Source organism: Carassius gibelio, chromosome A1 (assembly GCF_023724105.1).
Source record: "Carassius gibelio isolate Cgi1373 ecotype wild population from Czech Republic chromosome A1, carGib1.2-hapl.c, whole genome shotgun sequence".
Classification (NCBI taxonomy): Eukaryota; Metazoa; Chordata; class Actinopteri; order Cypriniformes; family Cyprinidae; genus Carassius; species Carassius gibelio.
The window spans coordinates 38376775-38394887 of NC_068371.1; the positions used below are offsets into that span (position 1 = coordinate 38376775).

General features: G+C 38.1%; 1 protein-coding gene across 1 annotated transcript; it reads left to right on the plus strand.

The window, feature by feature from the left end:
* Window positions 1–2527: 2527 nt before the first annotated feature.
* LOC128020790 (sprouty-related, EVH1 domain-containing protein 2-like) lies at window positions 2528–16467 on the plus strand. Its single transcript, XM_052607510.1, has 6 exons — window positions 2528–2897; window positions 8500–8680; window positions 8770–8938; window positions 9027–9091; window positions 11568–11717; window positions 13825–16467. The coding sequence occupies exons 1-6, from the start codon at window positions 2872–2874 to the stop codon at window positions 14515–14517; spliced, it is 1284 nt and encodes a 427-aa protein (XP_052463470.1). The 5' UTR covers window positions 2528–2871; the 3' UTR covers window positions 14518–16467.
* Window positions 16468–18113: the final 1646 nt, after the last annotated feature.

The window sequence follows — 18113 nt, forward strand, 5'->3', positions numbered from 1 at the left end:
TAGATTTTTTAAATCATCCTAATAATGGTACATAATGAAACCTGGTAAATGTTTGAACAATTTAGCTTTATTTAGAAGGGAACTGATATATCCAACATTGTTACTATGTACATTTATGAAATTGTGAAAAATTCAAAAACACATAATTGGAACACTATATTGATTTGATTTATTAAATGCATCTTCTAATTTAAATCAGAGAAGGTAAAGAGGTCAGCAGTGATCTAATGTAAACTATATTTATTAATCATCCTTATGACGCCCTCTGCTGGAAGATATGATTTTGAAAAGATTTTCCAATGGACGTGATTACTTAATAACTGCTTAACTTGAAGCTGAAGACTAAATTACTTTCTTTATTTTTGTTGTTATTGAACTTGTATTGTTTGCCTTATAATTTTAACAGTTTTAAATATAAGCTGTTTTACCGAGACTTTTTCTCGTTTATAAAGTATTGAGGAACATTCCACATTCCACGTAATCATCTAATACTCTTTTCCAACAGCTCTTTAAAAAAAAAGTTATTAACGCAAGCGCCTCCTCTCACCATGAGGGGGCAGCAGATGAGCGGCTTTGACTTTGGCCCTGAATTTGGGTTTGGAACACAGCTCACTTTAAAACGGCCTCACTATTCCAACTCTATTTGCCTCTGAGTCTGAGAAACTGGAAACTCCTGATCCAAGTTCAACAACCACCACAATTTACCTGCTTATTTAATCATTGTTTTTGAGACTGACTAGTCAAGATTTAGGACCAATGTATAGGCCTATTACATTCACATTTTCTAAAGAATTGCTTAGAACAATTTATATGTCTCTACAAAACTAAAGATCATTAAATGCTACAAACAGATTATTTGCTGATCAAACTGCAACGGGGATCTAAAAACCAAACTTACCACCTTGAGCTGGTATGGTCTAAGGGGGGCTACCAAATTTTCCCTGTGCCCCTCCATCATCCCCAGGATCCTTAGATTCCAACTTATAAAAAGGGTTCAAGCCCTCGTCCTTTTCCAGAGCAATTATCCGAGGCTTCTGCACACCTCATGTCTGATCGCATTTCAAGATACTGACAATCTCATGAGCAGAAAAAAGATGTAATTATTCTAGTGAAATATGTATTAGTTTTGCTCAGTTATGTATTTTATCAGCATATTGCACTCTTTCTTGTTTTCTATGTAGTTTACATGCACCTTGCAGAATCTGGAAAATACCATTAAAAATTAGGCAACATAAATTGCTTTTGTCTTTTCATTTAGTTCTACCCTGAAGGTTTTTCACATAACAGACATTTACATATGACATTATAATATCTGCATGTACACAAATGAAGGAAGGTTTATATATTGATTAGCAATACTGTGTCGTTATCATCTACAACTTTTGAAAGATCTGTTTTTATTGCAAGTCAAGCCAAGTTTCTTTCTTCTGTTGAGCACACAATAAGATGTTTTGAAGAATGATGGTAGCTAAAGACTCGAAAGCAGCCAATGACTTTCATAGTATATAAAAAAATTACTATGGAAATGAATGGCTACTGACAGCATTTCGGTTATCCCAGTATGTTGCCTTGTGCATCAGTGAATGTTTGCAGTTTTGATCAGGTGACAAAACAGTATTCAAAATTAAGAATCAAGAGTATTAAAAATAAGCAGTGATAAATAAACACAAAATGCATTATTTGTATAATCCCTCTTTTTAAATTATTAACATTTTCCAGATTGTTCAAGACTGACTGTCTCTTTTTCTCTTTGTATTAAATGCATTTTATTTACATCTAAAAACTTAAGTACGAATCAAACTGAATCATTCTCAATTTCTCAATATATATATATATATATATATATATATATATATATATATATATATATATATATATATATAAAATGTATATTATAAAGCTTTCAAATTAAATATAAAGCTTTCAAATTAAACCAAAAACCTCTTATGAATCGAACCAAGTCTGACCAACCACTGCAAAATAATGCTGCCCTATGGTTTTCATGCAGTCTAGAACCGGGTCTGTATGGTAAGTCATTCTCCATAGACCAGCTAAGAACCCTTCTGCCATACTTAAACTGGATTTCCAGCAGTTTGTTCACTGTAAGATTTAAACCCCAGATGCTTTATGGGGAAAGTAATTAGTTATGTATTTTATTAGCATATTGCACTCTTTCTTGTTTTCTAGGATGCCTGTATGTATAGTTGAAGATATAAGTTTACATTCACCTTGCATTCGTTTAGTACTTCCCTGAATAAGTTTTTCCACATAACAGACATTTACGTATGGACATCCACCAAGACATAATAACATTGTTCACTCTCTGTATTTAAACCCCGGATGCTTTATGGGGAAAACAATAACCCAGACCCACAGGTTAAGGTCAGAGGAGGCACACTAGGTGGCAGGACGTCGGTGCAGCCCGTCACACCGGAGATGCCTCAGTCCAAAACGGCCTGTATTCGTTCCAACGTGACGTCATTGCTTCCGCAACCCCCCACCCTCCCCCCACCTCCAGTGTCGGCGGCTCTCGCCCGCTGCTGACTACACAATCCAACATGGAGTAACGAGAGATGGGGCTCCTCTTCGAGACCAGCGCGCAGGAGACGCGAGGCGAGAAACCATCGATATAGCCACCAGGATGATGCAGAACGCGAGGATTAACCAGATGCACTGCAAACCCTGACGGATAAAGTGCAGTGCGCGGAGAAAGAACGAGAATAAGGAACGCGGAGACGGATTTGAGGGAAACTCGTTGATGCACTGGACTTTAAAAAAAAGGCGAGGTGGAAAATAGAGACGACATGAAGCCAGAACGCTGCGCGCCCGCGGTGGGATATTATTTCTATTGTAGGTGAAACGTGGGGAAACATGACTGAGGAATCGCACCCAGACGAGTGAGTATTCAGTTTTTGAGAAAACGACGCATGTGGACACGAATGGAAAGCGTATCCCGTGTCCAAGAATGCGTTCCCGAGCTCAGTCAGATGCAGGGGACTCGTGCATGCGCCTCGGAGAGAGACTTTGGAGATGTTAATGCTAGGAAACAATGCAGTGTCAAAGGGATTTGAGTGCTGGGCCCCTGCTGCAGGGATCTGGTCTCAAAGCGAGAAGAGGGAGAGGAGGAGGTGGAGGTGGAGGAGGAGGAGGAGGGGGTGCGAGCGGAAACATTTTGTGGACGGATCCTTTACTTGAATACCTTATATCCCGTCGACTGTAAAGGCGAATTTAGCGCTCCAAAAAAGCTACTAGGCGACTGCAAAGTTTCTAAACACACAACGCCTGAGCATGGAGCCAGTTCTTGGTCTCTTTCTTTGTGGTGGTCTGACATGCCATATCCGCCATTTCTTTTTCGTGAATCGCTCTCATTTGCATACTGTCCTTCATTCATAAAAACACAGAAGGGTGCGCGCGCACATCAGAGCGCCTCAGAGCTGTGCTGATGTTACAGCAGGCCCTATAGTGGCCTATATACAGGCCTATATGTGCTTTTAAGTGTTACATTTAATCTGACGGCTTCCTCTTTTTGCAAGAAACATTAATTACTATTTCACTGCGTTCTTCTGCCTAATATAAACACTGTATCTCACGGTAGTTTGACTCAAGCCGATCAAAGTCTCGTTAATAGCATTAGAGCCGAGTTAAAACGCCTCGTGAACTTAGTGAGCTCTTTATGGGCTTAAACAATTAACTTCTGTAACAAACACTCAACCTGTATTTACAAGCTGATGTTTATTTAGTCTGTCTTTTATGATTTTGTCAAAACGATTATGTGAGTTTGTATCGTTAATACTAGTGTAATGAGAGTCTGAAGCAATATTAATTAGAGTAGACTTGTGTTTTCAACCTATATGACTTGTATTGATTTTACAGTGCATTGCTGTAAAATACTATACAGTATTATATACATTACAGTATTATAACCGGTGTAAATTAATGCAATTTGTTGTTGTTAGGCTACTCCTAGCAACAAAAATAGACATTTTATATTCTGACAGGCAAACAGTTCTAACATGTGTGTGTTTGAGATATACATACATGCATACATACATACATATATATTACATATATATATATATATATATATATATATATATATATATATATATATATATATATATATATATACGTGCATACATACATACATATTTAGCCGATGTGTAAAGCCATAATAACGCAGTATGACAATTTATCGTTTGTTTCTATGGTTTCCTTCTGATGAGAACTTGTCATCTAACTTCTTTTTTTTTTTTTTTTACTTGAGCATCGTCTTTGTAGAATGACTTTTGAGCAAAAGTTACATATTTAATTTAAATTGCTTGAACTCCACTTATGTTTCCTTTACTTGAGATGTAACGCCGAAGCTGGTGGGGAATTTGTCTTATTTAGATTTATGGCACACTCACGCCCGTTTGAGTAAATACTTGTGTCAAACTGGGATGTAAAAGCCCATATAATAGCCCGAGGTTGTGAAATGTTGACTTTTATCGGCGGAGGGGAGGGCTGTGGCCTACTCCAAAATGGGGGGAGGTTTCTGAGAAGGCGCTCCTGGAAGGGAAACAATGGAGAGAGGATTAAACACAGATCCGGCGGAAGTGAAGCGGTGAAGCGTTACCTCGCTGTCACGCCCCTCGATTGTTTGATTCTCAGTGACGTGCAGGTAATGAATGGATTACTCTGCACTATTCATTTCTCTGCAAGGAAATCCTTCTCTTTTACTTAATAATCATATCTCTCTTTTTTGTGTTGTCTAAACCGTTATGGCCCAGTTAGGCTATAAATGATTGAAGTTTCAAGTCTTGAAAGGTTGAAATATATATGGATACTTTAACTATTAAAATATCTGAATGGGATTGCTTGAGTTGCAAAGCAGTTGTAAACCAAATACTAGGTTTATATATATATGTATATATATGAGCTAACTTTACTGACCCCAGAACTCAAGTATCCAAATACTCTTTTCATTCAATAGTTTTTAAAACATAGTTAAAAGAATAGTCCGCCCCAAAATGAAAATTCTGTCATCATTTGCTTACCATTAAGTAGGTTTGAGTTTCTGGTGTGTAAATTATGACAGATTTTCATGTTAGGGTGAACTGTCCTTTTAAGATTGTGAAATTTGTTGCTTGATTGCATTAAAAGTGTTTTTAACCAGTTTGGTGTTTTGCTATCTAGCGCAATGACATTCATGCAGTGTTTAATTATGTCTTAAGGGTCTAAAATACATTTTGGGGGCAATGTATCAAAATGCCTTTATCACAAGACCTGGTGTGAAGGAAAATCATCAGGAAGTTTGTTTGAAAGTGTTATGTAACGACATGGGATTGGACGTATTGTTGTGCGATATATTTGCTTGAAACCATTGGTTTCCGCTTTACGTATTTTGAGTTTGCTTAAATGATGTTTTCAAATAGGCTAATGGATGTACTTGGAATTAGTGTTGTCCTCACTACTTGAGTCATGATGCATATCTGGTCTCTCTGTCACATAAGTTGTATTATTCAAAATCACCTGGATAATTCAGGTTTACTGCGACTGAATAATTAGAGATAAATGCCACCGTTTGGGATGGGCATTGTTAAAGGATTAAAAAATGAAAATCCTGTCATCATTTACTCGTCCTCATGTCTTCCTGTTAAGTAAATGATTGCGAGATATTAGTTTTGGTTGCGATGTTCCTTCAAAATGTTGAAGATTTCAGAGAAACTCTAGAATCCTGGTGTTTGTTGGACTGTTTTTTGAAGTGGAATGTGAGCGAGTTCCTCAAAAACGTGCTGAGCAAACCAGTGGCTCCCCATTGGTAATGACTGTAGCCTGAAGCTGTGTGTACATGCTCACGTGAACTGGCTGGCGTCCAGACCTCAGACCCGGATGTCCTCTCCAGCCTCTGGGTGCTTGGGAAGAGCCGATGGGGAGGGGAGGAATGTGATCTATATTGATCACACCAGCATGACCTATATGCAGAACCATTATGGGTCGATAATATCTGACATAGAGGTAAAGTCAGTCCAGATGAACCCCTCTACTGGTTCCTGCATAGTTCTGAGGTATTTACAGTAAAGATAAGGACTGATTTCCCAGCCAGCCACTCGCTGGAAGTGTGAGGGTAGAGGAATGCAGAGCGTTTTAAAGAGTGGAAGAAGATCAGAATGAAACGGTTTTCCTTTGTATGCTGTTCAGCGTGCGGGAGACAATGGTTTCTATGGCAGCTGCATATGTCATTGCATTGTGTACACTGTGAATTAGCCACTTTCACGTTTACATTTAATCATTTAGCACATTTAGTGTAAAATGACATGCCAAAAAAATACAATAGTACAAGATTTATTCATAGCCTAATTATCAAAATCTTATATTATGCTATGAGCAACCTGATGTCATGGCTAAGGTATACATAAAAAAGGAATATATATATATTTTGCATAAGCAATCATGTGTCAATGTATATTTTTGGAAATTCAAGTTACGTACTTTTATCTGTTTATAAAGACACAAACCAAAAGATGAGATTGTATGATAAGTCTGAAAGTAATTTGACAGATTCCAGCAAAACCTCAGATTGAGATCAAGAGGAAATGAACTCATGTTCTTGCTGACATTTATTTCTCGACATACGATGTGCTGATTTTTAAGCACTAGTTCCTGTGTGAACGGCCTGTGATGTTCTCCATACCATGATGTTAATGCTCCTGTCTGATAGTCACGATGTTCAGTTCTGGAGACGGTTCCTCTAAAGAAATAATTCACGAAAATTAGCTGAAAATGTTCTCATCCTCAGGCCATCAGAGAGTAGATGAGTTTGTTTCTTTAATGGAACAGATTTGGAGAAATTTGTTACATCACTTGCATCCTCTGCAGTGAATGGGTGCCGTCAGATTGAGAGTCCAAACAGGACTCGTAATTTAGCTGGAGTCAGTGGTCTAAGATTTAATGATGGTTTTGTTTATTACAAACACACAGCTTAAGACCTTCATTTCTGGACTGGAGACTGGTTTGGATTATTGTGATGTTATCATTCTGTTTGAAAGTTGAAGCAGTAAATCAGCTGTTCTGATGTTGACTGGCCAATTCATTCCAGCATTAATACGAGGCAAAGATGAGCCTGTACTCAAGGCCTGTGAATCTGTGTTAAGTTCCCATGCTCTGCTGTACTACTCATTATGTAAATGATGTTCTGAGAAATCCTGATCTCAAACTTTGCATTTGTTAAACCTTCTGTCATATTTTGCACATGGTTGCACATAAACTAGGTTCAGCATTATCATATCTATGCATAAGGCAAATCTCATTAGCAAAACAAACACCATCCTCTTTAAGATTTTCATTGAAACCTCATTTGCAATGCAGAGCTATCGACTGCCATCTTCCAGAATTGATTATGACCTCATCATTATGAGTCAGGTCTGGGACCAATCAGGATGCTTGGTTTGACGCTGATATGTTAGCATAAGCTTTGACATCACTGAACTAACCCTTATGAAACAAAAATATATTGCAGTATATTGGAAAATATCATGTAATATATTAGCATATATTATTATATATATTTATTCTTTTCCAATATATTGCAATATATTGAAAGCGGCAATCATTTGTATATTTTGCAATATATTATATAATATATGTATCATCAATATATTATTAAATGTATTCAAAAATATAAATTATTAGAAAATAAAATGGAAAATAATATATTACAATATATCACAATATATTTTAAGAAATATATTGGTAAATATATTTTCCTTTCGTAAGGGAAGAAGCACAGAAGGCTTGTTTTGAGGATTGCAAAACCTCTTGCTGACACTAAAGTCCGCATATTTATATTTATAAAATATATGGCTGGGCTGTTTATCTAATTTATTACTATTATTTTTGTAAACGTGTTATTGTACGTATGCATGGTTTCAAATGCAATAACCCCAAGAAAAAAAAAATTTGCAAAAATATTTTTATTCATGCTTTAAAAATTCAATTATATTATTATTTCAATATGTGCAAGGACATTTTTTTCATCTCTTGCTTAATGGTTACACCGCTTGTTATTTGTAGTCAATAAATCATAATTTTTATAGAAAATTAAATAAACAGGTCCCATTAGTTAACAGCAGTCATGTATTAGTGCTAATTAAGAACATATTAATGCCTTATTCTACATCCCTAATATTGCCCAATACCTAAACCTAACAGCTACCTTACGAACTGTTAATAAGCAGCAAATTAAGAATTGATTGAGAAAAATGTTGTAGTTAATAGTTAACAAGTGTTACCTATTGTAAAGTGTTAACAATTTTTCTTGTTAGTTCATGTTAACTAATATAGTTAACTGATGTTAACAAATGGAACCTACTGTATACAGTTTGAAAAATGCATTAAACCAACATATCTTTTTGAAAACTTGGCACATGCGTTTTAAACCAGACGTCGTCTTCTAATCATCTCTGACCGTCTTATTTGTCATCGCACCACATCAGAACATCCTTGTGTCTCTCCCTGCAGTGACAGTTACATAGTGCGAGTGAAAGCTGTGGTGATGACGAGGGATGAGTCTAGCGGGGGCTGGCTGGCTCAGGAGGGCGGTGGTCTCAGTCGAGTGGGTGTCTGTAAGGTGGTCCCAGACCTAGAGCTCCTGGGACGCAACGGCTTTCTCATCTTTGGAGAGCGAGTCCGAGACAAGCAGGTTAGAGAGCTGCCAGTGTGTGCCAGTCTCCATGGTATGCACCAAAGACCTGATTCTTCAACCCTTAACATTGTGTTTGTGTTGAGCAGGTGATCCTGCAGTGCTTTCTGAAGAAGGATCTGGTCTACACTAAAGCCACGCCCACTTTCCATCACTGGCGAGTGGACAACAGGAAGTGTGGCCTGTCTTTCCAGAGCCCCGCTGACGCCCGAGCGTTCGATCGCGGCGTGAGGAAGGCCATCGAGGACCTCACAGAGGGTGTGTGGATCCGTGAGGATCATGAGAAAGGTTTAATGTGTTACATGTTAACCATGACCATAACATGACTCTTGTTCGTTTTCTCCAGGCTCCACTACTTCATCCTCCACGCTGCAGAATGAAGCCGAACTGGGTGATGATGATGTTTTCACGGTGAGTCTCGGACTACAGTCTCTCAGTCCCTGGCTTTAAAGGATGATTTATTATTTATTTTCAATCAGAGGAGCCATAATTTCACTGTATTCATAATATGGTGTATTTTAACGAACACACTGAAATTCGGGCTCTTCTTTGTATCAACGATTCTTAGTAATAAACATCAAGATTTACTTGCGCAGATGGTTTTAATTTGATAAATGTTGTGTTTTTGTGCACATTTTTGAGTGATGAAATAAAATGTTGGAAGTGATTCATTAAGACAATTCAATGAATCGACAAAAGGTTTTAAAACACCCTTTTTTCACATCATTTTTTATCGCTAGATAAAAAAGATTTTTAAAATATATAATGAATATTCCACATATCACTAGAATGTTATTATAATCTTTTTTTCTATTCATTTATCTCAAAGAATATGAGATATTATTGAGATATACAGTATAATATGCTATTATTGGATCAGTTGCCAGTAATTTTTTGTTAGTTGGTCAAGTGTGTGTGTGTGTGTGTGTGTGTGTGTGTGTGTGTGGGCTGTTCTCAGGAAGTGACCTTTGCTCCCTTTTGTCCTCCTATTGCTCCTAATACAACACAACAATGCCACGCCAAAGCCTTAAGATACAAGAGACCGTTTATAACTCGCATGCATTCAGAAACTCAGATGAATTGTAATTCTTTGGGTTTGACTTCAGGCTTTAGGTGTTCAGTGATCAGCGTTTGCCATGGTCTCTCAGGAGTGGTGTTCCTCTAATCGCTAACTTTAGAAGTTTATGACTCACAGCTATTCATACAAGCCCAGCCAGACACTGATTATTACTAATCAGAGTAGTCAGTCGCTCCTAAGTTTAGAGAGGGAGAGATGGGATGTGTGCGGTGGGGTTAGAATGGGCAGCAGCTGTTGGATGTCTAATTCCCTCTGAGGTAAAGTCTAAAGTGATAATTAGCACAGCCACAAATATATTTCCATCCAGACATTACACACACACTCTCACAACCCTGGATGTACTTACAATGCATATAGATTTACACTCTGTCTCAAGACAGTATTCCTTTATCATCTAAATGCTACGGTAAAAAACTGGTCAACTGTGTGTTAATTTAACATTTACGATGAAAAATATAATAAGAGTATTAATGTATTCTAATTAACTGTATTATTTATTTAATAGAAACATTAATTAAATGATTATGTATAATTAACAAGGCAACGCACTTTTATGGAAAAGTGTTCCGTAATAAAAATAAGAAATAAATTATAACTTATTTATAAGAGAATAATTTACATTTAACAAGACTAAACTTTCTTTTTGTTTTCTTTCCTTTCCTTTGTGTTTTTTTGGGGGTAAATGTAATGTATAAATCACCTTGTTATTTATGGTGAACATTTTATATTTAACAAAATGGCCCATGTATTTTTACTGTAAAATATTGTAAATATTGTGTAAGTAAAATTAACATTTAAAGTAAAAAAAAACAAAAAAATTATATATATATATATATATATATACACACACAAGACAATAGATGTTCTGAAATGGTACATATTGTTACATTTATATGTTTGTTTTTGTAAGACTTTATAATTTCCGGTTTAAAAACATAACATAATGTTCCCTGTAGTCCAAAAAGAGTTTTATGTAAATTGTAATTTCTTCTTATATTCCTACGTTGTGCATTTTGGGGTGTTTATGTTACTTTATGTTGTGTAGTTAATGTTTACTGCGTTTTTAAGTGTGTGTGTTTCACATGTGTCACCCTGATGCTGCAGCTGTCAGATTTGTGCTGTAAATTTAACAAATGTGTTTTACAGTGTAGTGTAGATTTCAGACTTTGGAGAAGAAAGGAGTCAGATGACTTAAGAGAGGCGAGCTGTGTTTGTAATCATCTCGAGCGCTTTCTCTCACACACACTCTTGAGTTATTGATGGCCGTGTGGCTCACTGTCAACTCTTAAAACAGATGCTCTCTCTCTCTCTCACACACACACACACACACTCCGCTGGCTCTCGTTCAGGCTCCAGGCTTCAGGAAGAGCCACAGGAAGGAGACAGTGTGGATTTCAGGGGTTGAAGGTCAGAGATAATAGTGCTGATGATAGTACTCAAGCACTTAATTTACACAAACCTCACGTACCCGTACACAGGGTCAAAGGTCAAGCAGAATGACCTGTGCAGTGTTGTTTTGGAACGTTTGAAATGCTTTTATATTGATCCATTTCTGTTTTTATACAAACACTTTGAAGTGATGATTTAATGCATTTCAATGTTCTATTTTTCAGCTGAATCCAAGTTATCATTAGTCTTATATCATGGTAACCTTATAAATCTCAACAGGGCTATTTTGCTGGAAATTCAGTGAAGAATACAACTGTGTTACCCTCGTTCAAGAGCGGGGAGTCGTTTAGTTTGTGCCACCATGATCCTGCCAACATGCACTAATTGGGACACAATTTCTGTTCTCTATCTGTCCTTCAGAATGCCACAGACAGCTCTTCTAACTCTTCTCAGAAGAGAGAGACGTCCATGCAGACGCTCGCACCAATCAGCTTCTCCGAGCCCCACCATTGCATTCTGGGACATCTCTACGACCAACACAGACACTCTGACCGATTCTACCTGGAACAGGCGAGTTTGTATGAATATGTTTATGCAAAATTGACTAAGGTTATGTAATTGTAAAATGTATGCTTTGTCTTCTGTGTTTTTGGTCCTGTCTGACCTAGTTTTCCCCAGTCTGTTTAATTAGTTATTCTGTTCACATGTTGATTATCTCTTTAGTTCCCTTTGTTTGGTTCTTGCTTCTAAACCCTCAGTTCTCCTCAAGTCTAGGTCTGTTCTCATCTAAACTTGTTGGTTTTATGAGTTTCCTGTCGATTTATCTGTTAAAGACTGTTATTGTTAATTCTTCTTTGTCGTGCACTTCGCTAACAACAACCAACTGTAACAAAAGAATGGACCTAAACAGTTTCTAGCTGCATTTTTCTTTCTTTTTGTTTTGTTCTCTTTACCCAATATATACCCAATTCTTCTGAGTCTCCGCTGGTTCTGCCCAGCTCATATTCTCCTGAGTTTCTACCCAGCCTCTCGCTCCTAAAACCAGCCAGTTCCTCGGTCCTGCCTCCACTGGTTCCTGTCAGCTCCTCAGCTCATCCTCTGTCAGCGCTATCTGTGCTCTCTGATTTGCCTCGGGGCTTCCAGGCTCCCGCTCCACCTAGGAGTGGGGATTCTCTGTCCTATCAGCTCTGCTTTGGCTCCTTGCTCCTTCATCTCCACCATGGCCCGTCATCCCACTGGCTCCACCAGGCTCCCACATCCTTCTGGCTCCAACTTTGTCAGTCGTCGACCTTCCTCCGCTATGGAGGACTCTTCTGGTTTATCCTCATCCCTCGGGATCCACCTTGATCCTCATTTGCTAAAGCTCCACTGCGGCCTTCCTCACATGAGCCTTCAGCTTCACCTTTGGCCCTCCGGACCTCAGGTGTCGCCCTGCCTCTCCGTCTGCTCAGCTCCACCTGGGTCTCCATCGCTCATCCTCAGGGTGTCGTCTGCTAAGTTTCCACCATGGCTCCTCCCTCCCTTGACTCCACCCTGGTTGGGCCCTGGACCAACATCTGGCTCCTCCCACCTTCTTATTCCCTATGGACTTTGGTTTTGTTTTGCCACTCTCCTGCTCCTTGCCCCCCTTCGAACCCCTACCCTCCCTCCTCAGATGGATTAGTTACAGCGCAAGGATGTGCCTTCTGGGAGGGGGAGCTACTGTAACATGTATGCTTTCTTTTCTGTGTATTTCTTGTTTTCCCCAGTCTGTTTAATTAGTTATTCTGTTCACCTGTTCATTATCTCATTAGTTCCCTTCGTTTGGTTCTTACTTGTAAACCCTCAGTTCTCCTTTAGTCTTGCTCCGTTCCCATCTTTACCTGTATCCTGTGGTTTTCCTGTGGATTTATATATTAAAGATTGTTATTGTTGATTCTTCTTCATCATGCGCTTCACTAACAACAACCAAACAACCATGACAGCCATCATGATGGGCAATATATAGTTTCCATTTTGGTAAAGTTTTCATTATGATATAGATTGATAGATATAGATATTTTTAAACATATATTTTTTAATAATATATATATTTTTAAATATTTAGTGTAGCAGTCGTAGTGCTATGTTAAACAACAACATTAGTAATTATAGTTATTGTTGTTGATGTTATTATTGTTATTAAGTGTAAAAAGTTGGCTAAAAATCCACTTTCAACCAGTAGCATTTTTTTTTCAGTTCACTGAATAAAGTTTTAATATATTTTTAAAATAGTTTTTGTAAAATTACAATAATATGTATATCAACTTTTTTAAATGTATAAATAAAATACTTTAAGAAATTGGATTATAGATATAAATATTAATTTAAAACATAAATTATGTGTGTGTTTGTGTAATTTATATTTTGAAATTCAGTATAATAAATTGAATTCATAATATCTGTAATGTTATTACACTGTGTTATATTAAAATTATGTAATATTCAGTCAAAATCAATGTTCATGCACAAGGGTTGTTCTTGCAAACTGGATTTGCACCATTGTTTAGTGTGATTTTTAGACCTCTTTATGTGAAATGTTGATTGTTTATCATAAAATATTGATCTGCTACCATTCCAGTCTTTTATACCTGTGTATTCAGATATTTCTATCGGGATGTCTGTGCATCTTGTGTTTACCAGTCTTTCTGCTGTACAGACGGTGCCCATGTTCCCGTGTCCCCGTCATGTAAGGTTTCACGAGGAGGAGGACGAGGAGATCGTCCGGATTAACCCACGCGAGCGCTCTTGGTTAACGGGCTACGAGGACTATCGCCACGCCACCACAGCGACGCGAGCCAAACCCCTGCGGACGGACGCCACGGACGCTTACGTTCACCTCGCTAAGAGCGAACCTCCCAAACACGACTACACTTATTCGTACCCACTCAGCGGGGACGGACACACGCCACGCAACGGCAAGACGGGCATCGGCGGCGGTGTGGTCACAGGTCAGCCGCGGGTGCTTAATGCTAAATGGCTGCCGCGACGCGTGGAGGACAGCAGAGAGCGCTTACGGTGTGTGTACTGTCAAAACATGTTCAGTCCGGCCGAAAACAGACGCGGGCGGTGCCAGGAAGCTCCAGACCCCGTGCAGACGTGCATTCACCGGGTGAGCTTCATGTGGTGCGCGGACAGCCTGCTCTATCATTGCATGTCGGACCCCGAGGGTGACTATTCGGACCCGTGCTCCTGCGACGCCAGCGAAGAGCGCTTCTGCCTGCGCTGGCTAGCTCTCCTGGGACTGTCGCTGCTCGCGCCCTGCATGTGCTGCTACGCACCGCTGCGAGCGTGCTACCACTGCGGCGTCGCGTGCCACTGCTGCGGCGGCAAGCACAAGGCCTCGGGGTGAGCGGAGAAAAACACGAGCACACCTGCCGCTGGGAAGAACGAACTTATGGCTGCATCTGTGTTTCTCATCGTTGTTGTTTTTTTCTCCTTCCCTCCTGAATTTCAGAGGGTTGCTCCATATTTTTGTTTAATTTTCTCAATTCAATTGTACTGGACCGCTGTCCTGGTTTGTATTTTTATTTGTTTTTAAAAGAGTAACCCTCAGCTTCCATTTAAAAGACTACACGATAGATATCCATTTATATATGAAAGGTATATATAAATATATGTAGATATAAATATATAAATCCAGGTACTTTATATTTTTATGCTCATGTGCTTTGAAGGTTTGAGTTGTAATCTTCCTTCCGTCTCGTCTGTGTTTCAATGTTTGTTTGATTTGATTTTCCTCCCCCCGTGAGCCTTTCGTTACGTCTCTCCAGTCAGAGGCGTCTCTTCTACTGTGATCCACTCCGTCTAGATAAGACAAACCCAGAGGAATCCAAACTAGCTGACCTGTAGGAAGGTGTGTGTGTGTGTCTGTGTCTGTGTCTGTGTGTGTGTGTGTGTTGGGTCAGAATGGATGTTGGAAATGTTATTTTGCCAAATTGCCAATATTTAGTCACTGTGTGGAAGATTGCAAACACATTGGTGCCCAAATATAAAGTAGGTGTGTGGGTGAATCTCATGTGACGGTCATATTTTACCCCAAAATCTAAAGAAAATGGGCTTTATTTTGCCTATTTTAGGACTTTAGCATTGTGGCATTATTTCAGTTTCATTACAGTGTAAAAAACGTCAAATTCAGACGCAACTTGTAAATTTCACAAATTCAATTAAAGTGAAATTTTGAAGTTGTAAGACTAAAATAATATTTTCTTTGTACTCTCTCTCCAATAAACTTTTTGTATAACTTTGAAAAATAATTTACAGTGCAAAAAATCATTCAAATATTACTGAAACAATATTTTATTTTTCATATCCCAGTAGAGTAAGTTGTTGCACTGCTTGATTATCGTGAAAAAATGTCACAGTGCAAACTGTTCCCAGTTTCTCATTTTGGGGTGCGATATGAGCTGAACATGTTCTTAAAAGGTGATGTATGTGCCTGTTCTCTGTGTTTTGAAAACCAGCCTCAAAATCGATGTACCCCTCCTACGGGACGAAAAACAAGATGTCTTTTTTCTCCGCCTTTGTCTTAAGCACAACACAAACTAGTAAAACTAACAAACAAGAAAAAAAACAACCATCTGAACACTGTGCAAGTTGTTTGTTATGTGCTCAAAATATAACTCCAATCGCTGGCCAATCAGCATCATCCTTCAAAACAACATCCAGCCAATCAGTGGACTGTGACAGCGTTGTCATTACGACTGTGATCCAGATGTTTTCTGTCCTATTTGTCTGTCTCTCTGGTGTCTGTCCTTCATCTTCCCATCTCCCCGTGAAAAGCTTTTGCAGTAGTACTATCTGACGCGTGACTAAAGAGGAGCATTTTATTTTTTTACTGGTGTCCAGGAGAGCGACTTCTCTGTCTGTCTGATGCTCCTGAACAATCTGAGATTAAAAGAAAGTGCCTGAGTCAGCCAGTGCGTCTCTCACCCCTTCTGTCCACCCTGAAATGTTACGGTCACACTCTCGCGACTCTCGTCTTTTACTCACATCTGGAACATTTCTGTGACAAAGAGTGAAACCTGATCACAAGCAGGTGTGACACGAGTCAAGATCATTTGCTGTTGAGTGCAACAGTAGGCTTTCAGAAGTTAAAACTGGGTTGTTTTTCTCATTAGAGATACTAATATTTAGTAACATCATAAAATGTTTTGCAAGCTCAGAAACTGTTAAATGTTGGTATGTAATGTCACAAATCTCAAATGTATTTAAAAATTGTTCCCAACACTCATTTATTTATATATTTGTATATATTTGAATATTTTGTAACAAATATATCAATAAAAATATATTGAATATACTTTTTTTGTATATATAAAATGACTTTCACCTTTTTATAAAATCATATTTTTCATATCTCTATGTATATGTATTCGCACATGCATATATGCACATCAGTGATTTTGAGCATCAAAAGGATACTGTTATAGCTATTATTATTTTGAATAAGATTTTGTTTTTATATTTTTTATTTTAGTTAAGATTTTGTCTTTTTTGTACACGTGTCTATCTAGTTTTTATTCTTTTTTATTTCAGTTTTAGTTATTTTAGTACATTAGAACACCACATTAAAATGAGTACACTAATTACACATTTAATTTAGTACACTAGCTGAAGTTTTTAATTTTTTATTTTAGCAAAAATGTATTTTATTTCAGGTAACATTTTCATTAATTGGAAATAAACTTTAACTGAAATAAAATGACATATTATTAAAAAAATAATAATAATGTTAATAATAAAATTAACATTAATGTACACACAGCACCCCATATTGACTGAAAAACCCAGAATTGTTGACATTTTTGCAGATTTATTAAAAAAGAAAAACTGAAATATCACATGGTCCTAAGTATTCAGACCCTTTGCTGTGACACTCCTTCATTTGAGTCCAGCTGTGTTTGATTATACTGATTGGACTTGATTAGGAAAGCCACACACCTGTCTATATAAGACGCATGAATCATGAGGTCAAAGGAACTGACTGAAGAGCTCAGAGGCAGAAATGTGGCAAGGCACAGATGTGGCCAAAGTTACAAAACAATTTCTGCTGCACTTAAGGTGCTGAGACCAAGATAGAACGTTTTGGCCTTAATTCTAAGCGTATGTGTGGAGAAAACCAGGCACTGCTCATCACCTGTCCAAAACAGTCCCAACAGTGAAGCATCATACTGTAGTGGTGTTTTTCAGCTGCAGGGACAGGACAACTTGTTGCCATCAAAGGAAAGATGAATGTGGCTTAGTACAGGGATATCCTGGACGAAATCCTTCTCCAGAGTGCTCAGGAACTCAGACTGGGCTGAAGGTTCACCTTCCAACAAGACAATGACCCTAAGCACACAGCTAAAATAACGAAAGAGTGGCTTCACAACAACTCCGTGTCTGTTCTTGAATGGCCCAGACAGAGCCCTGACTTAAACCCAATTGAGCATCTCTGGAGAGACCTGAAAATGGCTGTCCACCAACGTTTACCATCCAAACTGACAGAACTGGAGAGGATCTGCAAGTAGGAATGGCAGAGGATCCCCAAATCCAGGTGTGAAAAACTTGTTGCATCTTTCCCAAAAAGACTCATGGCTGTATTAGATCAAAAGGTGCTTCTACTAAATACTGAGGAAAGGGTCTGAATACTTAGGACCATGTTATATTTCAGTTTTCCTTTTTTAATAACGGTGCAAAAATGTCATCAATTCTGTTTTTCGGTCATTATGGGGTGCTGTGTACATTGAGGAAAAAAATGAACTTAAATTATTTTAGCAAATGGCTGCAATATAAAAAAAGAGTGGAAAATTTAAGGGGGTCTGAATACTTTCTGTACCGTGTGTGTGTGTGTGTGTGTGTGTGTGTGTGGTTCTAGTAAACCAAAATAACCCTGATGCACATCCACATTGTATATATTGTATTACATATATATTATAAATTTGATTTAAACTTAACATTTTATTA

What these genes read in the sequence shown, in the direction of transcription:
- LOC128020790 (XM_052607510.1), top strand. Translation starts at nt 2,872, where the DNA reads ATGACTGAGGAATCGCACCCAGACGA. An exon ending in AGCGAGTCCGAGACAAGCAG is followed by an intron (nt 8,681 to 8,769) that starts GTTAGAGAGCTG and finishes TGTGTTGAGCAG; the next exon opens with GTGATCCTGCAGTGCTTTCT. An exon ending in GTGATGATGATGTTTTCACG is followed by an intron (nt 9,092 to 11,567) that starts GTGAGTCTCGGA and finishes TCTGTCCTTCAG; the next exon opens with AATGCCACAGACAGCTCTTC.